General features: G+C 46.7%; 1 protein-coding gene across 1 annotated transcript in view; it reads left to right on the forward strand.

Annotated features, from left to right (window-relative positions):
• Nucleotides 1–20794, forward strand: part of LOC147678766 (immunoglobulin lambda-1 light chain-like) — a 52967-nt gene that overhangs the window by 21907 nt on the left and 10266 nt on the right. Inside the window, exons 2-4 of the mRNA XM_086946221.1 lie at nt 973–1332; nt 13080–13418; nt 15306–15377. Coding sequence (XP_086802347.1) covers nt 973–1332; nt 13080–13418; nt 15306–15377 — 771 coding nt within the window. The remainder of the gene's footprint in view (nt 1–972; nt 1333–13079; nt 13419–15305; nt 15378–20794) is intronic.

Here is a 20794-nt window from a genome sequence, read left to right on the forward strand (position 1 = left end):
TCGCTGCCCGTCCTCCCAGATACATATATACATACCTGGCCACACAAGGGGACATCACTGCCTGACTCCCAGGTACATATATAAATGGATGCATTAGCCACACAAGGACACAACACTGCCCGTCCTCCCAGGTACATATATACATACCTGGCCACAGAAGGGGACATCACTGCCTGACTCCCAGGTACATATATAAATGGATGCATTAGCCACACAAGGACACATCACTGCCCGTCCTCCCAGGTACATATATACATACCTGGCCACACAAGGACACATCACAGCCTGTCCTCCCAGGTCCATATATACAAACCTGGCCACACAAGGACACATCACAGCCTGACTCCCAGGTACATATATACATACCTGGCACACAAGGACACATCACAGCCTGTCCTCCCAGGTACATATATACATACCTGGCCACACAAGGGGACATCACAGCCTGTCCTCCCAGGTACATATATACATACCTGGCCACACAAGGGGACATCACATCCTGACTCCCAGGTACATATATACATACCTGGCCACACAAGGGGACATCACAGCCTGACTCCCAGGTACATATATACATACCTGGCACACAAGGACACATCACAGCCTGACTCCCAGGTACATATATACATACCTGGCCCACAAGGACACATCACAGCTTGTCCTCCCAGGTACACATATGCATAGATGAATTAGCCACACAAGGGGTACATCACAGCCTGCCCCCCCCCCACCCTCATGTATGTAGACATGGGTACAGTTCTCATACGAGCAGTACATCACAGCCTGTCCTCTCAGATATCTCCACAGTGCTAAGTTAATCGGGCAAGGGGTATTTACGGGCTGTCCCGCCTATGAATGTGTACACAGATGCATTGACATGCTATGGCTGGTAAGGTGGTCCTTCCACGCATGCGCCATGGGTCAGGTGACCGCTGTCTCCCCACTGGCTTCATCGTGTGCTTCCTTTCACAGGTATCGGGGCCAGAGACTCTCCCACCTTAATGCAGCCTCTCCCATCGATCACCACCGGAGGGCGGCACCCCAAGATCACGTGCTCCTTGAGCGGGAGCAGCGTGACCGACCACGTGCTCTCATGGTACAAGCAGCCCGACCATCAGGGTCTGAGCTTCCTGGTGAGCCACCGGGAGAAGGCCAAGCCGAGCTACGGCGAGGGCGTCAGCGAACGCTTCCTGCCGGGCATCGAGAAGGAGTCCAGGACCTTCACGTTGACCATCGGGAACACCGAGCGCAGTGACGAGGGCACCTACTACTGCGCCATCTGGTACAGCAACCAGTACATCTTTGGAGATGGGACTCGTGTCATCTACAAGGGTGAGTCCAAGTCAAGGCAAGGCGGCCTCCATCTTACTACCTTTGCCACTCTTATGTCCAACTAAGTCCATGTCAAAGCTTGGGTGGGGGGATACATCTGTACACCTGAGTCCAAGTCAACGCTTAGGGGTACATTGGTACAACTGAGCTTAAGGCAAGACTTGAGGGCGGTACATCTGTACAACTGAGTCCCAGTCAAGGATAGGCAGCCTTCATCTTACTACTTTGTCCACGCCAGGGAAGTGGGAGACACGTATGTACAGCTGAATCTAAGTCAATGCTTGAGCAGGGTAATCTATACAACTGAGCCAAGTCAAACTTGAGGCGAATTTTATCTATACGACTGAGCTCAAGTCACGTTCGAGGGGGCTATAGCTATACAAGTGAGCCCAAGTCAAACTTGAGGGTGGCTTTATCTATGCAACTGAGCCCAAGTTAAAGCTTGGGGGGGGGAGGGGGGTCCTTCCTTTCAACTGGGCCAAGTCAAGCCTAGGCGTCCTCCATTTCTCTACTTTTCCCAATCCTGTGTACACCTACGTCCTAGTCAAAGCTAGAAGGGGGTACATCTGTATAACTGAGTCCAAGTCCAAGCTAGAAGGGATTCAAATTTCTGTATAACGGAGTCCAAATCAGAGCTAGAAGGGGGTACATCTGCATAACTGAGTCCACGTCAAAGCTTTGAGGGAGTACATCTGTATAACTGAGTCCACGTCAAAGCTATGAGGGAGTAGTACATCTGCATACCTGAGTCCACGTCAAAGCTAGAAGGGAGTACATCTGTATAACGGTGGCTGGCCGGACATCGGCTTCCGGTACTTCTCCCGGTCCGCGGCGGTGAGTTAGGGGCAAAGATGAGGGGTGGGCACCCTCAAGATATAAAATACGAATAAAAACGGGGTGGGCACCCGTTAAGGATGCCAAAAGCGGGGTCAGCACTCGCGGAATTTATGACACAATTTGAAGACGCAGGGTGGGCACCTGCGCGCTGGGCACAATGCAGGGTAGGCTCCTGCCAATTAAAATGGTCTAAATAAACGGGCAAAAATGGCGAAGAAGCGCCCCAGGCGCTAGGGGAGAAAGAACTCCAGTTCCACAGAGCAACTGGGGAAAACAAGGGAAAGTTCTGGGCATAAAGACATGGAGCAATTAGCCCCTCATCCCAGGAAATTCCTCCAGCCCCCAGGCAAGGCAGAGGGGTCCCAGCACAAGCTCCATCAGGCGTCCAGGGGCTGGGCAGGGCCCAGGGAGGCAAGCCTTCCCCTGGGCCCCAGCAGCAGCACGCCCCTGGTAGATTCTAGTCAGGAAAACCAGAACGTTTTACAAGAGGTCACAGCCTCTTTTTATACACATAATTCCTTTGTCTAAAGGTGCAGGAAAGGGGCGAACCAGATACAACTGGTTCCTGAGTACTTTGTTTTTGCTCAGCCCCTCTCTCTATTCACAGGATGGGTAGCGTCATCAGTCAAACCACAGGGGGCGGAGCCAGCATTGTGGGGGGAAAGCCCAGCCCTATTCAGGTCCCATGTGCACTCCTCCCCAGCCATCAACATGCAGATCTCCCATTCACCACCGGGGCAGACCCATCCTGACTCCAGGAGCCTGGCACACCAGCCAGCCCCAGCCAATCACAAGCCATCAAATTCACTGCACAGACAGGCCAACTTCTAGACGTGGCACTTCCACACTAGTCACATTCTTGCCGCACACATCATCGCGCAGCATTTAATCACACGAGCCCGCACATACCAAACTCGAGCCTGCACTCCCCACGCATCAGGAACTACCAGGGACACACACATTCCCCATGCATTCCTATGGGAGGGCAGGCCAATCTCACACACGCACTCAGAGAGCACACACACTTTACACTGCGCCACAGTGCTAAAGTGCGCAAAGACCAGACATCATTATAATTAGGTAACATTAAAAGGCAAAAAGTTCAGGGGTGAACCTGCCAGAAGGACCAAGTCCAACAGAGTACATCTGTATAACCTTCCACACTAGTCACATTCATGCCGCACACATCATCGCGCAGCATTTAATCACACGAGCCCGCACATACCAAACTCGAGCCTGCACTCCCCACGCATCAGGAACTACCAGGGACACACACATTCCCCATGCATTCCTATGGGAGGGCAGGCCAATCTCACACACGCACTCAGAGAGCACACACACTTTACACTGCGCCACAGTGCTAAAGTGCGCAAAGACCAGACATCATTATAATTAGGTAACATTAAAAGGCAAAAAGTTCAGGGGTGAACCTGCCAGAAGGACCAAGTCCAACAGAGTACATCTGTATAACTGAGTCCAAGTCAAAGCTAAATGGAGTACATCTGTATAACTGAGTCCAAGTCAAAGCTAGAAGGGAGAACATCTGTATAACTGAGTCCACGTAAAAGCTATGAGGGAGTAGTACATCTGTATAACTGAGTCCAAGTCAAGGCTAGAAGGGAGTACATCTGTATAACTGAGTCCAAGTCAAGGCTTGAAGGGAGTAGATCTGTATAACTGAGTCCAAGTCAAAGATAAAAGGGAGTAGTACATATGTATAACTGAGTCCAAATCACAGCTAGAAGGGAGTAGTACATCTGCATAACTGAGACCAAGTCAAAGCTAGAAGGGAGTAGTACATCTGTATAACTGAGTACAAATCAAAGCTAGAAGGGGGTACATCTGCATAACTGAGTCCACGTCAAAGCTATGAGGGAGTAGTACATCTGTATAACTGAGTCCAAGTCAAGGCTAGAAGGGAGTACATCTGTATAACTGAGTTCAAATCAAAGCTAGAAGTGAGTAGTACATCTGTATAACTGAGTACAAATATAAGCTAGAAGGGAGTAGTACATCTGCATAAATGAGTCCAAGTCAAAGGTAGAAGGGAGTAGTACATCTGTATAAGTGAGTCCAAATCAAAGCTAGAAGTGAGTAGTACATCTGTATAACTGAGTCCAAACCAAAGCTAGAAGTGAGTAGTACATCTGTATAACTGAGTCCAAGTCAAAGCTAGAAGGGAGTACATCTCTATAACTGAGTCCAAATCAAAGCTAGAAGGGATTCAAACGTCTGTATAACTGAGTCCAAGTCAAAGCTAGAAGGGAGTACATCTCTATAACTGAGTCCAAATCAAAGCTAGAAGGAAGTAGTACATCTGTATAACTGAGTCCAAGTCAAAGCTAAAAGGGAGTACATCTGTATAACTGAGTCCAAATCAAAGCTAGAAAGGAGTAGTACATCTGTATAACTGAGTCCATGTCAAAGCTATGAGGGAGTAGTACATCTGTATAACTGAGTCCAAGTCAAAGCTAGAAGAGAGTACATCTCTATAACTGAGTCCAAATCAAAGCTAGAAGGGAGTAGTACATCTGTATAACTGAGTCCAAGTCAAAGATAGAAGGGAGTAGTACATCTGTATAACTGAGTCCAAATCAGAGCTAGAAGGGGGTACATCTGCATAACTGAGTCCACGTCAAAGCTATGAGGGAGTAGTACATCTGTATAACTGAGTCCAAGTCAAAGCTAGAAGGGAGTACATCTGTATAACTGAGTCCAAATAAAAGCTAGAAGGAAGTAGTACATCTGTATAACTGAGTCCAAGTCAAAGCTAGAAAGGAGTAGTACATCTGTATAGCTGAGTCCAAGTCAAAGCTATGAGGGAGTAGTACATCTGTATAACTGAGTCCAAGTCAAAGCTAGAAAGGAGTAGTACCTCTGCATAACTGAGTCCACATCAAAGCTAGAAGGGAGTAGTACATCTGTATAACTGAGTCCAACTCAAAGCTAGAAGGGAGTAGTACATCTGTATAACTGAGTCCAAGTCAAAGCTAGAAGGGAGTACATCTGTATAACTGAGTCCACGTCAAAGCTATGAGGGAGTAGTACATCTGTATAACTGAGTCCAAGTCAAGGCTAGAAGGGAGTACATCTGTATAACTGAGTCCAAGTCAAGGCTAGAAGGGAGTACATCTGTATAACTGAGTCCAAGGCAAAGATAGAAGGGAGTAATACATATGTATAACTGAGTCCAAATCACAGCTAGAAGGGAGTAGTACATCTGCATAACTGAGACCAAGTCAAAGCTAGAAGGGAGTAGTACATCTGTATAACTGAGTACAAATCAAAGCTAGAACCGGGTACATCTGCATAAATGAGTCCACGTCAAAGCTATGAGGGAGTAGTACATCTGTATAACTGAGTCCAAGTCAAGGCTAGAAGGGAGTACATCTGTATAACTGAGTTCAAATCAAAGCTAGAAGTGAGTAGTACATCTGCATAAATGAGTCCAAGTCAAAGCTAGAAGGGAGTAGTACATCTGTATAACTGAGTCCAAATCAAAGCTAGAAGGGAGTAGTACATCTGCATAAATGAGTCCAAGTCAAATCTAGAAGTGAGTAGTACATCTGTGTAACTGAGTCCAAACCAAAGCTAGAAGTGAGTAGTACATCTGTATAACTGAGTCCACGTCAAAGCTAGAAGGGAGTAGTACATCTGTATAACTGAGTCCAAATCAAAGCTAGAAGGGAGTAGTACATCTGCATAAATGAGTCCAAGTCAAAGCTAGAAGTGAGTAGTACATCTGTGTAACTGAGTCCAAACCAAAGCTAGAAGTGAGTAGTACATCTCTATAACTGAGTCCAAGTCAAAGCTAGAAGGGAGTACATCTCTATAACTGAGTCCAAGTCAAAGCTAGAAGGGAGTACATCTGTATAACTGAGTCCATGTCAAAGCTATGAGGGAGTAGTACATCTGTATAACTGAGTCCAAGTCAAAGCTAGAAGGGAGTACATCTCTATAACTGAGTCCAAATCAAAGCTAGAAGGGAGTAGTACATCTGTATAACTGAGTCCAAGTCAAAGATAGAAGGGAGTAGTACATCTGTATAACTGAGTCCAAATCAGAGCTAGAAGGGGGTACATCTGCATAACTGAGTCCACATCAAAGCTATGAGGGAGTAGTACATCTGTATAACTGAGTCCAAGTCAAAGCTAGAAGGGAGTACATCTGTATAACTGAGTCCAAATAAAAGCTATAAGGAAGTAGTACATCTGTATAACTGAGTCCAAGTCAAAGCTAGAAAGGAGTAGTACATCTGTATAACTGAGTCCAAGTCAAAGCTATGAGGGAGTAGTACATCTGTATAACTGAGTCCAAGTCAAAGCTAGAAAGGAGTAGTACATCTGCATAACTGAGTCCACGTCAAAGCTAGAAGGGAGTACATCTTCCTCGAATCTTGGCAACTAGGCAGATGCGTTACGTCGTAAACCCCTGCGCTACAATATATCTGCATAAGGTATAATGTATGCAGGGTGGGGTTCCCCGCAAGAAAGGGTCGTACCAGTGGCACCACTTCTAGGATGCCTGTTCGTCAAAATCTTACGCCTCCCTCATGACAGGCATATGGATGGGGCTTGCCCATGTGAAATGTTGCATTCATGCTTCATACACAACTCCAGCAATGCGCCACTTTATACTGACATATCTCTCATTCTTGCAACATGATGCGTCCTACAGTAAATATGATGCATCCATCATGTCGCAAGGAGGGCGCACTGAGAAGTGTTGCATCGCTGCTTTCACGCACCCCTGAGACACTTCTCATAAATGAGGCCCGTAGTGTCCATCTAGGTTCCTGCAGGGTCATCACTATGTCGGTACAGTGATAGTTTTACGTATATTGATTGCATTTATGATAAAAAAGGTGCTACATTAAAACAGACTTTAGCATCATTTCGCTCAGACATGTATTTTAAAGCAGCGATATGCGATCTATTACCTTGTGCAAGTAAAAGTTGTTTTAGGTAATAACTTCTAAGATTTGAATAGAACCCACAAAAGAGTTTAAAGTGCACAGTGCGTTCTTTGCGGGAAACAACCTTTACAACACAACTTTTACAACGCACTACCATTACAACAAAACATTTACGACGCAACATCCATTACAACGCATGCCATTACAACGCAACCATTACAGCGCATGACACTACAACGCATACCACTGCAACGCATGTCATTACAACACAGTCATTGCAACGTATACCATTACAAAGCATTGCATTACAACACATAGTACCCTTACACTATCCAACACTTTCCCTACTGTTGCACCCCCTTGACTTAGAATAGTAATTTTTACCCATACACTATCCAACACTTACCCTACTATTCCACCCCCCTGGAGTTAGAATAGTAATTTTTACCCCTACACTATCCAACACTTACCCTACGGTTCCACCCCCCCTGGAGTTAGAATAGTAATTTTTACCCCTAAACTATCCAATACTTACCTTACATGCAATGTAATGTTATGCATTGTAATGGTATGCGTTTTAAAGGTAGTATGCGATGTAATGGAATGCGTTGTAAAGGTAGTTTTTAAAAGTTAGTTGTAATGGCATGCGTTGTAATAGAATGCGTTGTAATGGATGTTGCGCTGTAAAAAATGCATTGTAAAGTAATGCGTTGTAAAAGTATGCGTTGTAACATCATACATCCGTTGTTTGCTCTGACCATCACAAGGGCAAGGGATCGGATCTGAAGGGCAAGTTTTCATATTAGGGAAGACAACTAAGTGATGGACAATTCCCAGTCTAAATCTGACTAATACAAAATGGTGAATAAGATTAGGTATATAAATCAAATTATGTGGACAGCCCTCTGTTAAAGTGAGTGATAAATGAAACTTAACAGCCGATTTTCTTCTCTCACAATCCAACTAAGCTTCCCTTTTCTGAGTCAGAAAAGTTTCTCTAATAGATAGTTTGGTAAGTGGTGTTACCGACAAGGGGTTTGTTCGAACAGGAATCTTAAATAATTGACTTTACAAAGAATCAATATACCATAGCCAGGGCGTCACCAGTGCATTGTCCGAGGACAAACAATCTAAGTATCTGAGTAAGCGTTTGAGGAAAATATCTTCCTCGGCCTGAAGCGCCTTACGTTGCGATGACCCCACACACCAGCCCCATATGTTGCAATAGATAAAACCCTGGCACTATAGATTGCTATCATGTCCCTGATCGGCCTTGAGCCCAACTTGGCTGAAAATCTGAAAATATCATGAGGATATCTGTTCATCTTGCCCCTAACATTAGTGACATCACGGGACCAGGAGCCGTTACCTGAAAAAGTGAAACCCAGAGAGCAAAAGGTATCAACAGTAACCACCGGTGTCTTATCCATAACGTTTGTTCTACATTGCTAATCCCTTAACCCACACATTATTGTGTAGGTTTTATTTTTGTTAATAGTCATTTTTCTGGCAGCAACAAAATCCTCAAAAGCATTCATTAAACACTATAGCAAAACCAAAGGGGATGATGGACGGAATGTTGAGCATTGCAAGCACTAATTCCCAGTCAACTGATCTAGGTTTAATCCATCACCATTCTTTAGCTCACTCAGCCACCCCAGTTCAGACATGGCCATATGCAAATCAGTCTGACCCTGTGCCTCATGGGAACAGTCCAGCCCGAACTGCCAAGCCATGTCTTCCCTGGACCGGAAACAAGCTTCCTGGGGCCGGTTTCTGGCTAATCAGCTGTCATCAGCCAGGCTAGCTTGAATCCAGTGTCGTAGTGAGCAAAGGACCCACGTCTGAGCATACCCTGCCAACTTAGGGCGAACAAAGCAAAATCAAAGGGGATGATAGACAGAGTGTTGAACATTGCAAGCACTCACACCCAGTCAACTGATCTGGGTGTAATCCATCATCATTCTTTAGCCCACTCTGCCACCCCAGATTAGACATGGCCATATGCAAATCAGTCAGACCCTGTGCATCAGGGGAACAGTCCAGCCCAAACTGCCAAGCCTGGACCGGAAAAAAGCATCCTGGGACTGGTTTCTGGCCTCATCTCCTTGTGTTTGCTTTGTTCGTCCTAAATTAGCAGGGTATGCAGAGACGTGGGTCCCTTGCTGACTTTGCCACTGGATTCAAGCAAGCCTGGCTGAAGACGGCTGGAATGCCAGAAACCGGTCATAGGAAGCTTGTTTCCGGTCCATGGAAGGTGTGGCTTGGCAGTTCGGGCTAGACTGTTCCCATGAGGCGCAGGGTCAGACTGATTTGCATATGGCCATGTCTGAACTGAGGTGGCGAAGTGAGCTAAAGAATGATGATGGATTCAACCCAGATCTGTAACTGGGGGTGAGTGTTTGAAAAGTTTCAGCACTCCGTCCATCATCTCCTTGTGTTTGCTAATGTCATTATAGCCCTTAAAGCAAATATCATGCAAAATTTGGGGTGGGTCCACTCCATCCCCTTTTAGGTGGACCCCCATTTGGTCTTGTTGTAGCAATGTCAGTAATACGACTAAAAGGGGTATCGCTGATCTTGCCCAGAAAAAACTGTCAATATAATGCAGTTATGATCACTCAGGCCTGGATTAGGTGCCCGAGGTTATGGTTCACCCCTGACATGCATTAGCTGATATTAGATGTGATCAATAACAGATGTAGAGTTCCTCCCTATAAAAGTTGTTATGGGGTCTCCATTACTGTCGTAAGCACATTTTAATAGATGTAGATCAAGCATAGTCATCGGGGAGTTCAATAGACCCCGTAATCATTGTGAGGGACGTGTAAATAGCCAGCCCCCGACTCATCAGCGGCCCCACATACCTGTGCAGCAGAAAGAAGGCATGGGGGAATATTAAAATCTCCTGAACAAATGAATATGAAGCAGTTAGTAATGGACTGGAGTAAAGTCTCCAAACCCCCTTCAAGGCCTGAAGCCTCCTTACCCCAGATGCTGTTAAAAACATTATTATAAAAATAACCAAAACCATGTCCCTGCCATACCTAAATGTCAGCCATAAAATGAATGATTGAGGGCCTAGAGTTATTTTTACTTTATGCTTACCGGGAGCCTATTCGATATAAGGACCACAAGCCCCCCTTGTGCCCTCCCTGCGGTTGATGGCTCGGCCTCCAGCCAATGTGTTGAAAAACCCTCAAAGTAAACAGGCGCAATACACCAAGTTTCCTGGATACATATTATATCCAGGTTATTTATAAATTCCAACCACCCTAATGTACCCTGTTTTTTTGCCTGCCCCCCTACATTCCAAGTCGCAATTTTGTAACCGCCCTCCACCCCTGAGCTGATACTATTAGGAGGTAACAAGTTGGATGAAACAACTGTTTGAGGTGTAGAATCCGCAGTGGTTTTACAAAGTGGCAGTGGGGCAACAGATAGGATATTAGCAATACTGTGGCTGCCCTTCGTAACAGAGTTTGTATCTCTTTCCTCCCTTCACGGGGTAGGAGCTCGTACACCGTGCAGTGTCCTACCTCCTGTCAATCAATATCCTGCAGGTCACTCAGGGGCAGATTTACAAGCCCCTTGCGCCTCTTTTACGCCGCAGTTGCATCACTTTTGTGACCCAGCGGCGGCGCAAAAGATACGCCATGCTGTGGGATATTTACAACGTGACACATCTGGGAAATGCACCAGAAGTTGGCGTTCCTGTGCAGGAACGCCTCCTAAAAGTGGCTGAGTGAAATCTACAAGATTTCACTCAGTCACTTCTGGGCCCATGCTGCGTCAAAACCCTGTGCCTGCTTGAAGCAGGCGTAAGGATTGTAAATGCGGTGCATCCAGGTGGCGGAGCCCTGGAGCACAATAACTGGCGCATCCCTGCTGATATGCTGGGATGCACCAGTTGTTGTGAATCTGCCCCTCAGTATTTGATATCTGTTAACGAACGCCAGGGGGTGGTATAAGGGATCTTCTAGGACTTGATTGAGTGTTGACCCTACTCTACTCATCCGGGGCACAGAAGACTGGAAATGCCGACAGAAAAACCCCAAGGGCTGAAATGATATACTCTGTTCCGATTGTAGATGACGTGCCACCCCCGTTAGAACTCCCTTTGCCCACCTTGTTCCCCTGAAGTTGATTATTAGGATACAGCCCCCTTTGCAATATTTTCTTAGAGGGCCCATCCAGCTCACTCTCCTTGTGAACAGGATTTGCTGGGCATCCCCTACTGGGCATTGACAATTCCTGTTAGTTAGGCCAATGTGCCTCGCTGTTCTTTAATGACACTATTAAATGGTGAATTGCCAAAAGTTGTAAATGTACTTCTAAAACTAAGAGTAAATTTACACATGCAAATTTACTGATATACAAATTTATCTTTGTGAATAGGTCCCTGTGTTTCGAAGTTAGAGGTGGGCGGCATTTGATTCTGATGAATTAAGTTAAAATTCCTCAAGATTCCACAAAATTCCACAACGGGGCAGAGTGGGCATTTGGCGTTATTTTCTTAGCACAAAATGCACCCTTGTGTCTAAAAATGGATATGAGGATGCATTTTGCAATAAGAAATAGTGCAGCCAAATGCCTAATACACTGCAATGCAGACCTCTCGGTCAGTGGGATAACACAGGCCACCGCATCCCCCGCGGTGCGAGGGTCTCCGGGCTTCAGGGGACTTCTCAGCACAGTAGTCGCGCCTGATAGCTCTGGATTCAATCCGAAGCAGGGAACCCTCCATGTACCTTGCAGGGGGGGCCCTCAACTTTCATTTTGTCCCTTCAGTTTATGTAAGGGCACCGAGAGGTGTGCACTGCAGTGCATAGTGCCCGAGTACATACAGTAGTTACTAACCATGGCCAGAAGAGGGAGCTATCACTCTATTTTTAAAAATCACTGCAGAATGAACCTTATTCTGCAGTGGCTTTTAAACATGGAGGGACTGCTCCCTCTTCTGGCCATGCTTAAAACCCACGCACTGCAGATTCATTCCGCCGGCTGAGCGGCAGAATTTATTAGGAATTCTGCGTTACAAGAGTAAGACGTAATTACAAAATTCCTCCGATTCCGCCCAGGCCTAGTCGATGTGTTATCACTGGCCAACATCTGCCATTGGCAGAGCACTGAAGCACGTCATGAACTTGGGTTAGTAATATAAATCGGATGTGATCACCAAGGAACCAGAGAGTCGGGTTGATGAATATGACCACGTGAGATCTTCACGTATCTGTTGATTTGTCTGATATAACTCGTGTGATTTAGTCTGTATAACTATAGTAAGTATTAATTAATTGGGCTAAGATGATAACTACAGTATTATCTCTGAGATACTATTGATTGTAACCCTGGGCGTAGTTTGCATAGTAGCGCTACACGTAGCTACGCGAAGTGCACTTCGCACGGTACGCAAACTGCGAAGTGCGGTAGGGAAATGCTGTTCGCACTGATTGCACAGTGCCGGATGCTTGTCTGCACTGTGCAATCATTGCAAACAGCATCTTGCACAGTGCAAGTGGTTGTTTTCTGCCGCTCAAGTAGATTTGTACTCGAGCGGCAACTTTCTCAACACGGACTGATAGTTTCTCATCGCAAGCGGTCACGAGTTTACGCGACCACTCGCAATGAGAAACCTGACCTCCCCGCGTTGAGAGTCTCGCAGGTAGGTTTATTTACCACGCTCGCGATCGGCAACTTGATGTTGCTGATCGCAGACGAGGAAAAAGTCTTGCCGGTATGTTGATTTTGCTGGCTCACGGTCACCAACTAGAGGTTGAGGACCGCGAGCAAGCAAAAAATGCCTGCTACGCTACACGTTTTTGCACTGTGCTATGTGCAATTTGCGTAGTGAGCAGTAGCGCAAACTACGCATGCTGTGCGAGCGTATTGTAGTACTACACTCAGGGTTAATTGATTGTTTTATCAAAAATGAATAAAAATCTGTTTGCAAAAAAAAATAACTTGTGTGATTTTCTTCCATGGTCTGATGAAGACACGAGCGACCTCAAGAAGCCCAAGGTACGACTGCTTGGTCCGGCGCCTCGTGAAGTCCGTGGCCAGGACCAGGCGACCTTTGTCTGTGCGGTGGACGGCTTCTACCCGGACGCGATTCGCATCAAGTGGCTGGTGGATGGAACCCAGGACGAGGACACCTCCCAAGAGTTTCCATCCCTGGTGAAGAGAGACGGAACCTATAAGGCTGTGGGACGCCTCACACTTGAAGCCAAGGCCTGGGAGAGAGGCGCTGAGGTGGTGTGCCTGGTGGAACATGAGTCGGGGACTCAGACCCTGAGCAGGAAGGGTGAAGTGGTCACCAGAAGGGCAGAGCGAGGTAAGTGCGCAAGGGGTTCAGGAGCCATCCTCAGCCAACCATAAGTGCTAGAGGTAAAGGTTGGGTGTAGGTGAAAGGAAAGCAAACGCAAGGTGATATTAATAAAAAAATGCAGTTATGGACACTAGTTTTTAGCACCCTTTCATGCATATTTTAACATGTATGTTGAGAATCATTCAACTCTCAGAGGTAAAGTGTTTTGGTGTCTGCTAACTTTCATCCTGTTTCATGAATGTCCTCAGAATTCTCCAGATTTGGCATTTGCCCACCTGTGAATTTTCTTGCCCATTTTGGTGCAGGTTGACTCCGGGAGGCGCATTTATTGGAAGGGGTCCCCAAAGGTACTTGCTCCATAATATGGATATTGGTAGTATACTTGCTTCTGTGGATTTGGGGCATGAATGTGATCCCATCAAGGGTGACACCCTACAAATGAGGGCAGTTGAGAGGTTTGAGATGCAGAGTACCTCACTCAAAGTTGACACAGTTCTTGGGCTCCTGGAAAGGGCAGCAACTATGGATCTGTGCCCGATCGCCACACAGCGCCACCAGCTCTGGGAGACTGTCTAGGCACTGGGCTGTACCCCACCTGTGACCTGGTTTGGTGCTGGTTACTGGTGGTCTGTCAGGAAAACTAGGGCGAAGGGGCCTGTTTTTGGAATCCCCTATCTCTGAGATATCAAAAGGGAGTGTCGCCCTCTGGAGAGGCGGGAAAGTGGCAGCACCCCATAACTGCAGTACTGGGAAACCCCTCACAGCTCCCGTGGCAGAGCCCTTCATTTTCATTAGATGGCGATCCCCCAGTCTAAGTAGGACACAAGGGTCAGAGGTGCCCTAGGGAGCCTGACCTAGGAAGAACTTTCAGCTTCTGGCTCTGGGCACCAGTTCCCAGCCCGCCCTGCGGCCAATCCTGAAGCTGCTCTCGCATGAGAGCAGCTTCAGGATTGGCCTGAGCACTGGCAACTTGCGCTCCCAGGCAGACTGGGAGACTGTACCTTCTCTCTCCAGCCCCAGCAACGCAGCTGAGGCTGGAGAGAGCTTTCCTGCGCATGAGGATTTGGCAGCCTTCTCGGGCCAGCCAAACCCTCATGCACAGTGAAGCTCTCTGAAATGTAAATGTAAATCTGGATTTGTAAAGCATGAACTACTCACCCTTACGGGTCTCAAGTCGCTGGGGGCCGTCGTGGACATTAAGTGAGCTATTGCCCAGAGTGACACGGTGCTGAGCTGAGCTGCCGCCAAAGCCGGGGATCAATCCGTGAACCCTGTGCTCCAAAGTCAGCTGCCCTGGCCGCTGCACCACACCTCCCCTGTGTTGCTGGGCTGGAGAGAGCAGGCACAGGCTTTCAGTCTGCCTGGGAGCGTACGTTGCCAGAGCTCTGGCCAATCCGGAAGCTGCTTTCATGTGATAGCAGCTTCAGGATTAGCCACAGGGCAAGCTGGGAGCCTGTGTCCAGAGACAGAAAGAGCTGATGCGGGAGACGGCGGTGGTGGTGTTGATGTAAGTTTATTTATTTTTGTCTGAACCGTCCCTACCTCCCTCCCCCCACTCCCTCCTGCCCCCCCCCCCCACACTTTGTTAGTGGACGGGTGCTCCTGGTGTTAGTGAGGCCATTGCACTGCGTACTCCCTCTAGTGCACACCCACACCTGGTCTGATCAGACTCGTGTGTCCTAGTGACCGGAAGTGAGCCAGACCCTGTCTCGGGCCCTGATTTTACGGGGGCAAGGAGCAGCGGCGGGGGGGGGGGAGAACGCGCAGGGGGTGCGGGGTTGAGACGGCAGGAAGGGAGGGGCTACAACTGAGACGTGTCACTTATGAACACCTTGGAAGGTGTGCAGTGGCGCCCCCTGGCGGTGCTCGACTAACCCCCTCTTCTGTTTCCAGGATGCACCCGGCTCACAGCTGAGCAGCTGGGATTATTTGGGAATGAAACCTCTAGGAACAGCACTGCCACAGGTATGTATGTATTTATTTATTCATGTGTTTGACATTTTCCTATAGCGCCACTATAGTGTGTCAGAGCGCTTTACAGAGGGAGGAAAAGTAGTGGGAACAAGTCTCACGTTACAGTAGAACTGATGGTAGGTGTGGTGTCGGGCCGGAGACCCACATGACGTGAAATAAAGCACACAGACACTGGAGCATAGTACGGTAACTGGCCTCGAGCCCGTGCACCCGGACCCTTTTATTGACGGTCTACGTCACTCGTGGCACCCGTGATGGATGGGTGTGGGGTGCAGTGTGTCCAGCCCTCGAGGCAGTGGCTGGGATGACAGCTTCCTGTGGGACACTAGAACGTGTCTCGCAGGACACGACATCAGGCAGAAACTGACGCAAAGGGGGAAACCGTCAAACTTTCGAGGGGGAGAGAGGAAAGGGGGCAGGAAGAAGAGGAGGAGGAGGGAGGTGCAGGAAGGGACATAAAGGGAGGACTAGATGGTGGAAAAGGTAGTACTGGGTGGGGGTCGAGGAGGTCAGATAAAGGGTAAAGGGGCGGAAGTCAAGGAGAGAGCAGAAAGGGGGCGCAGGGTGTAGAGGGGGTTAGATTCTTTTATTCACACCCACATTAATGTCATTGTGTGCTGTGTGCACTCTACTTACAGCCGCTGCCCGTGCTGTGGCACAGACCTCTGCACAAGGGCCCTGACCTAGGGAGCTGGGGGCCAGTGGGTGCCATCGACTGGAACTGATATTCGAATGAGCATAGGTTCAGCTAGGAGGAACCAGGGCTGGCTTCAGTGCTGGTGGCATCCGGTGCAACAATCTTTTTTGGCTCCCCTACCATGACCTCCTTCTCGGATTCCCTCACTACCACTCTGCGAAAGGGCCCCTCATCCCTCCATAGCCCCTCCCTCACATACATTTAATTTGTTTTAAAGTGCTGGCTTCACTAATCCACTCGGCTCTCCACATGAAATGCAGATCTGTTCTTTGCAGCAGGCACATTAACCCTCTGCGCTACTTTATGGCAAGTCAAAACTGCTACTAGATAAAACGTGAGATCCCTCTCTAGCAGGAACATTCAGCATGAGTTATCTTGACATTTTTATTGCTGCCTGAAAGCTGGACACGCAAGGATCTCTGCAGCAGGTGCTTTAAATCTTACGTTATTGCTAAACACGTTGGGGCATATTAGCAAGAACCTCGTTAAAATGATCGCCGCTTTATCGGCAGGAAACTGCCGATAAAACGTCCTGCGCATCTAACCTGGGCTTCTATTGGAATTCTATAACGTATATTAGAATCCTAAAACTGCGATCATTTTAACGAGGTTCTTGCTAATATGCCCCATTGTCCCCCCTCCAGGTCAGTGCCCCGTGCGGCTGCACCAGTTGCACCGCCCTAAAGCCAGCCCTGGGAGGAACCGTCAGGGTTTGGCCCAGAGGAGGGAACATATTTCAGTGAGTGAATCGGCAGCAGCACTGGCTTTACCAAATCGTAGTAAATTTGGGACACGGTTCTTTCACCCATTTTTTGAAAGAGTTTGGCACCATCCATGGAATCCTGCTGCCCCCTAGTGGTTCACCAAAGCCGCATCTAAGCGATCCCAGACCTGAAGGCCTGATTTAGAATGGGTATAAATAATAGTTGTAACTCTGCAACCCCCGGTACAAAAACCCATCTCTGGCGACTTTATAATCGTGAACTTATGATGCACTCTGTCACTGATTACAAAGAAGTGACGTCAGAACTCAACAATAATCATTTATTACAGAGTCCTTGTGACATTGCACTGCCTGATGCCAGAGCCAGCAGCTGAAGGGAAAGGCAGGCCAGGTCAAGGAATATAAGGAGAGCTGCTGTGGACAAAATAAAAGTGTATTTTCACTTTTTTTTCTGCTGTGTTTCTACAGCTGCACAGTGACAAGCAGAATTTTGCAACATGTTTATTTTGTGCACTCTTTGTGTGGTGATGGAAACGTTAGGATCTTTCTGCATGTTTCTACTGTGCCTTTAAAAAAATCATACTTGTATTAAACTTCTCTAATATCTTTTTGCAATAATGATCTTACAACCTTCTTGAAATGTGTACTTTTGCACTAGAGATGCTATTTTTATTCTTTATGTTAGCAAATATGCTCTCTTCCATGTGGAAGAGCTACACATCAAGCATGTAAGTGGTTTGTGGGAAAGGTGATAGTATGCCATGTATTATAAGGAATAAAGTATCCCAGTGCTCTGCGTGACAAAGATAGTGCAAGTCACCTCAGGGTTCGATGGCCTTATAAAGGAATTCAGCCTTCGACCTCTTTCCTCTATATGGTCATAGAACTCCTTGGTGACTTGCAATATCCTTATAATGTATGGCAGGGGGTACTTTATCCCATATATAATCAGGGACTTGTGACGCACCCAGACACCGATTATGAAGAAAAGATGTCTGAACTCAACAGTAATAACTTATTACTGTTGAGTTCTGAGATCACAGGGCCTAGTGACAGACCCAGCAGCAGAGGGGGGGGGGGGGGGGGGGGGGCAGATCAGGTCACAAAGGATAATGAAAGCAGCTGTTTATGGAATGAAAAGAAAAGGCGTCTTTCCTTTCTTTCTCCTCTGTTTTTCAAGCTGAATGACAGTGACAATCAGAAAGGAAATATTTTTGACAGCACATTTATTTTTGCACTCCTTAGGTAATTATAGAAGAGTTAAAATCTTCCTGAGTGTTGCCTTTCTATACATTTCAAGCTAGTGTGCCTTTTTCAAAAACTAACCTGGATTAAACTGATTCGGATTTCTCCTTGCAAGAAATCTGTCACTGTTTCACAGATATTCCGTTTTTTTCTTCATGTTTGCAAAAATGCTCTCTCTTTTATGCCAAAGAGCTGGATATCAAGAAGGTAAGTGGTTAGTGGGAAATGTGATGTTGTGCCCATGTATTATTAGGAATAAAGTACCCCGTCATACATGATGAGGATATTGCAATTCACCTTGCAGTTCCATAATCTTATAAAGGAACTCGGCCTTCAGCCTCATTCCTCTCTATGTTCCTGGAACTCATTGGTGACTCGCAGTATCCTTATAATATACAGCGGGGGTACCTTATCCCATATAGAATCGTCCAATTCTGGAGACAGCGCTAAATGCAAGAGAACCCGCCAGTGCAGTTGATCCAACCTAGGGTGGTATTAGGAAGACAATTCTCCACAAAGTGTTGAATTTTCCATTATAAGTAATCTCATCTGAAAGTGCGGATTGTATATTAAAAAATACTTTCCTTACACTACATTGAAATTATATTTAAATCCAATACTGTGGGACCAAATGCATGAATGTCACATAAAGAAAGCCGATGACTTATGCACAACTGAGGCAGACTTTTTGGGTCCAGTTATTTCATGGAAGAGCCCGCCCTTCATGCCTAGGGCTCCCACTGGTCCAAGAAACAAGTGTCCGCCAGGGCCAGGGACATAGCTTCCATTGGTGCAACAGGTGCAGGGGCACCGGGGCCCAGATACTTGAGGGGCGCACTGAACCCTGATTATTGCTGTATTTTGTCATTCAAGCACAGGCCAGTGGGGCCACTTTCTCCTTGCACACTGGCCACCGCTGCCCAGAGCTGCTCCTAGCGCCTGTGCTCTTTCAGTCCAAACTGTATCCGTTTCTTTGATAATAGATGTGCGAGCAGATTACAGCACCCTAAATTACTCGTGCGTGGGGTTTGGATACCCTGGGTGTCGGCCTATGAAACAGGCCTGTGAGTTCTGGGTGGCCATTAAGGCTGCAGAAAGACCACACACACCTGTGCCACATCAAACCCAGAGAGAGCTCCTAGCTGTGCTGCCCTGCGCAGCCCATTGTCTATGTTTAAGGAGGTGAGGGGGTGGTCGTCTATGATCGGCAGTGATTCCAGTGCTTAATTTGAGCCGGTGCTTTCCGGTGCTCAGCACTGGCACATAATTAGTTTCCCGGCACCTAATTGTCAACACCATATTTAAAACAGTCTACCACAAGGTGCTGCTGCTCATCTAATTAAGAGATGAGCAGAAAAACCATTGTTTAGGAATACAATATATATTCAAGCTTTGGGGACCTGGAATAATCTGAGCTGTCGCATTCACATGAAAAAGAGATGGTTACTAGGTGTTTTGGTAACAATGACAAGAGCGGTGGATGGTGCAAGCTGCAGTGGCCTCCTGGTCAGAGACCTAGCATTTAATATTTTACAAATTAAGTACTGGATTCTCCCATGGGGAAATGTATCTATGCATCTAGTGGAAGACCCCAGGGACAGGGCATAGAGGAGCAAGCAGTGACTGCACAGAAGAGCACAGAGAGGACCCCTGGAGGGGAGAAAGCGAGGGTCCCTATAGAGCGTCCAAGCAATCATCGGACATCACTAGAGACGGCTTTTCATCATGCCTGGATACCTCCAAGAAGATATGGATGCGACTCAAGAGGAAGGACTGGAGAAGCTGTGATCCGACATCTGCAAGGACCTCACAGACCTCAGGTCAGATGTGAAACACCTGCATGGGAGAGTGGAAGCAAACGAACAGCTGCCCGAAGGCTGGTTGAAACGGATTGGCTCGCGATGGAGACCATCTCCATGTTGAAGATGCAAACACGACACCTCCTCAACAAATGTGAAGACATTGACAGCCGCCCATGCAAAGTCCATGTGCGGATCCGCGCCATAAGGAGGAAGGTGAGGGAGATTCCCTCCATCTGTGCATCACAGAGGGCTTGATTCACAAACTGCAAACACCTGAGTAAGTTTATACTCTTGTACGTTTTAAATGTTGAAATATTTCAACGTATTTTAAATTTAAAAAATAATAATATAACATAATTTTTTTAATTCAAAATAGGTTTTTAATATTTTATAATTAAATAATAAGTATTTACAAATATTCAATATTTTTGTAACAATAATTTGTACTTATTTATATGCTAAACTATTTAATATAATTCAATATAATTTGACAATATTTCCTATGATGTTTAATTTTACGTCCCTACCTCTGTTACTTTCAATGGGAGGGTATTGCAGTACCAGTGGTTGTTCATGTATGGTTCTGGACTTATTAAAAAAGTGTAAGTTATTACAGACTTGCAGTTTTGAATACCTAAAAGTAGTAAACTTACTCAAAAGTGTCATCATATCATGAAAGACTATGATGAATGAATCAGCAGCCAGACTCTTGAGATACCGCTGGAATCACCCAACAGGGCCACAGTTCCAGTCAGAGGGCAAGGAGGACAGCATTCGGAAATAAACTGAAAGGGAACAGGGCTCGTAAATTCCACTCGACCGCTAGCATAGTCGAGCTAAATTTAACAAGGTTGAGCTGTTTTTAGGTCCTACTCGCCTTTTCTGGCGAGTAGGAAAATAAACCAACTTTCGTCCTCTGTCTGTGAAAATGGAACAAATG

Source organism: Lissotriton vulgaris, chromosome 12 (assembly GCF_964263255.1).
Source record: "Lissotriton vulgaris chromosome 12, aLisVul1.2, whole genome shotgun sequence".
Lineage (NCBI taxonomy): Eukaryota > Metazoa > Chordata > Amphibia > Caudata > Salamandridae > Lissotriton > Lissotriton vulgaris.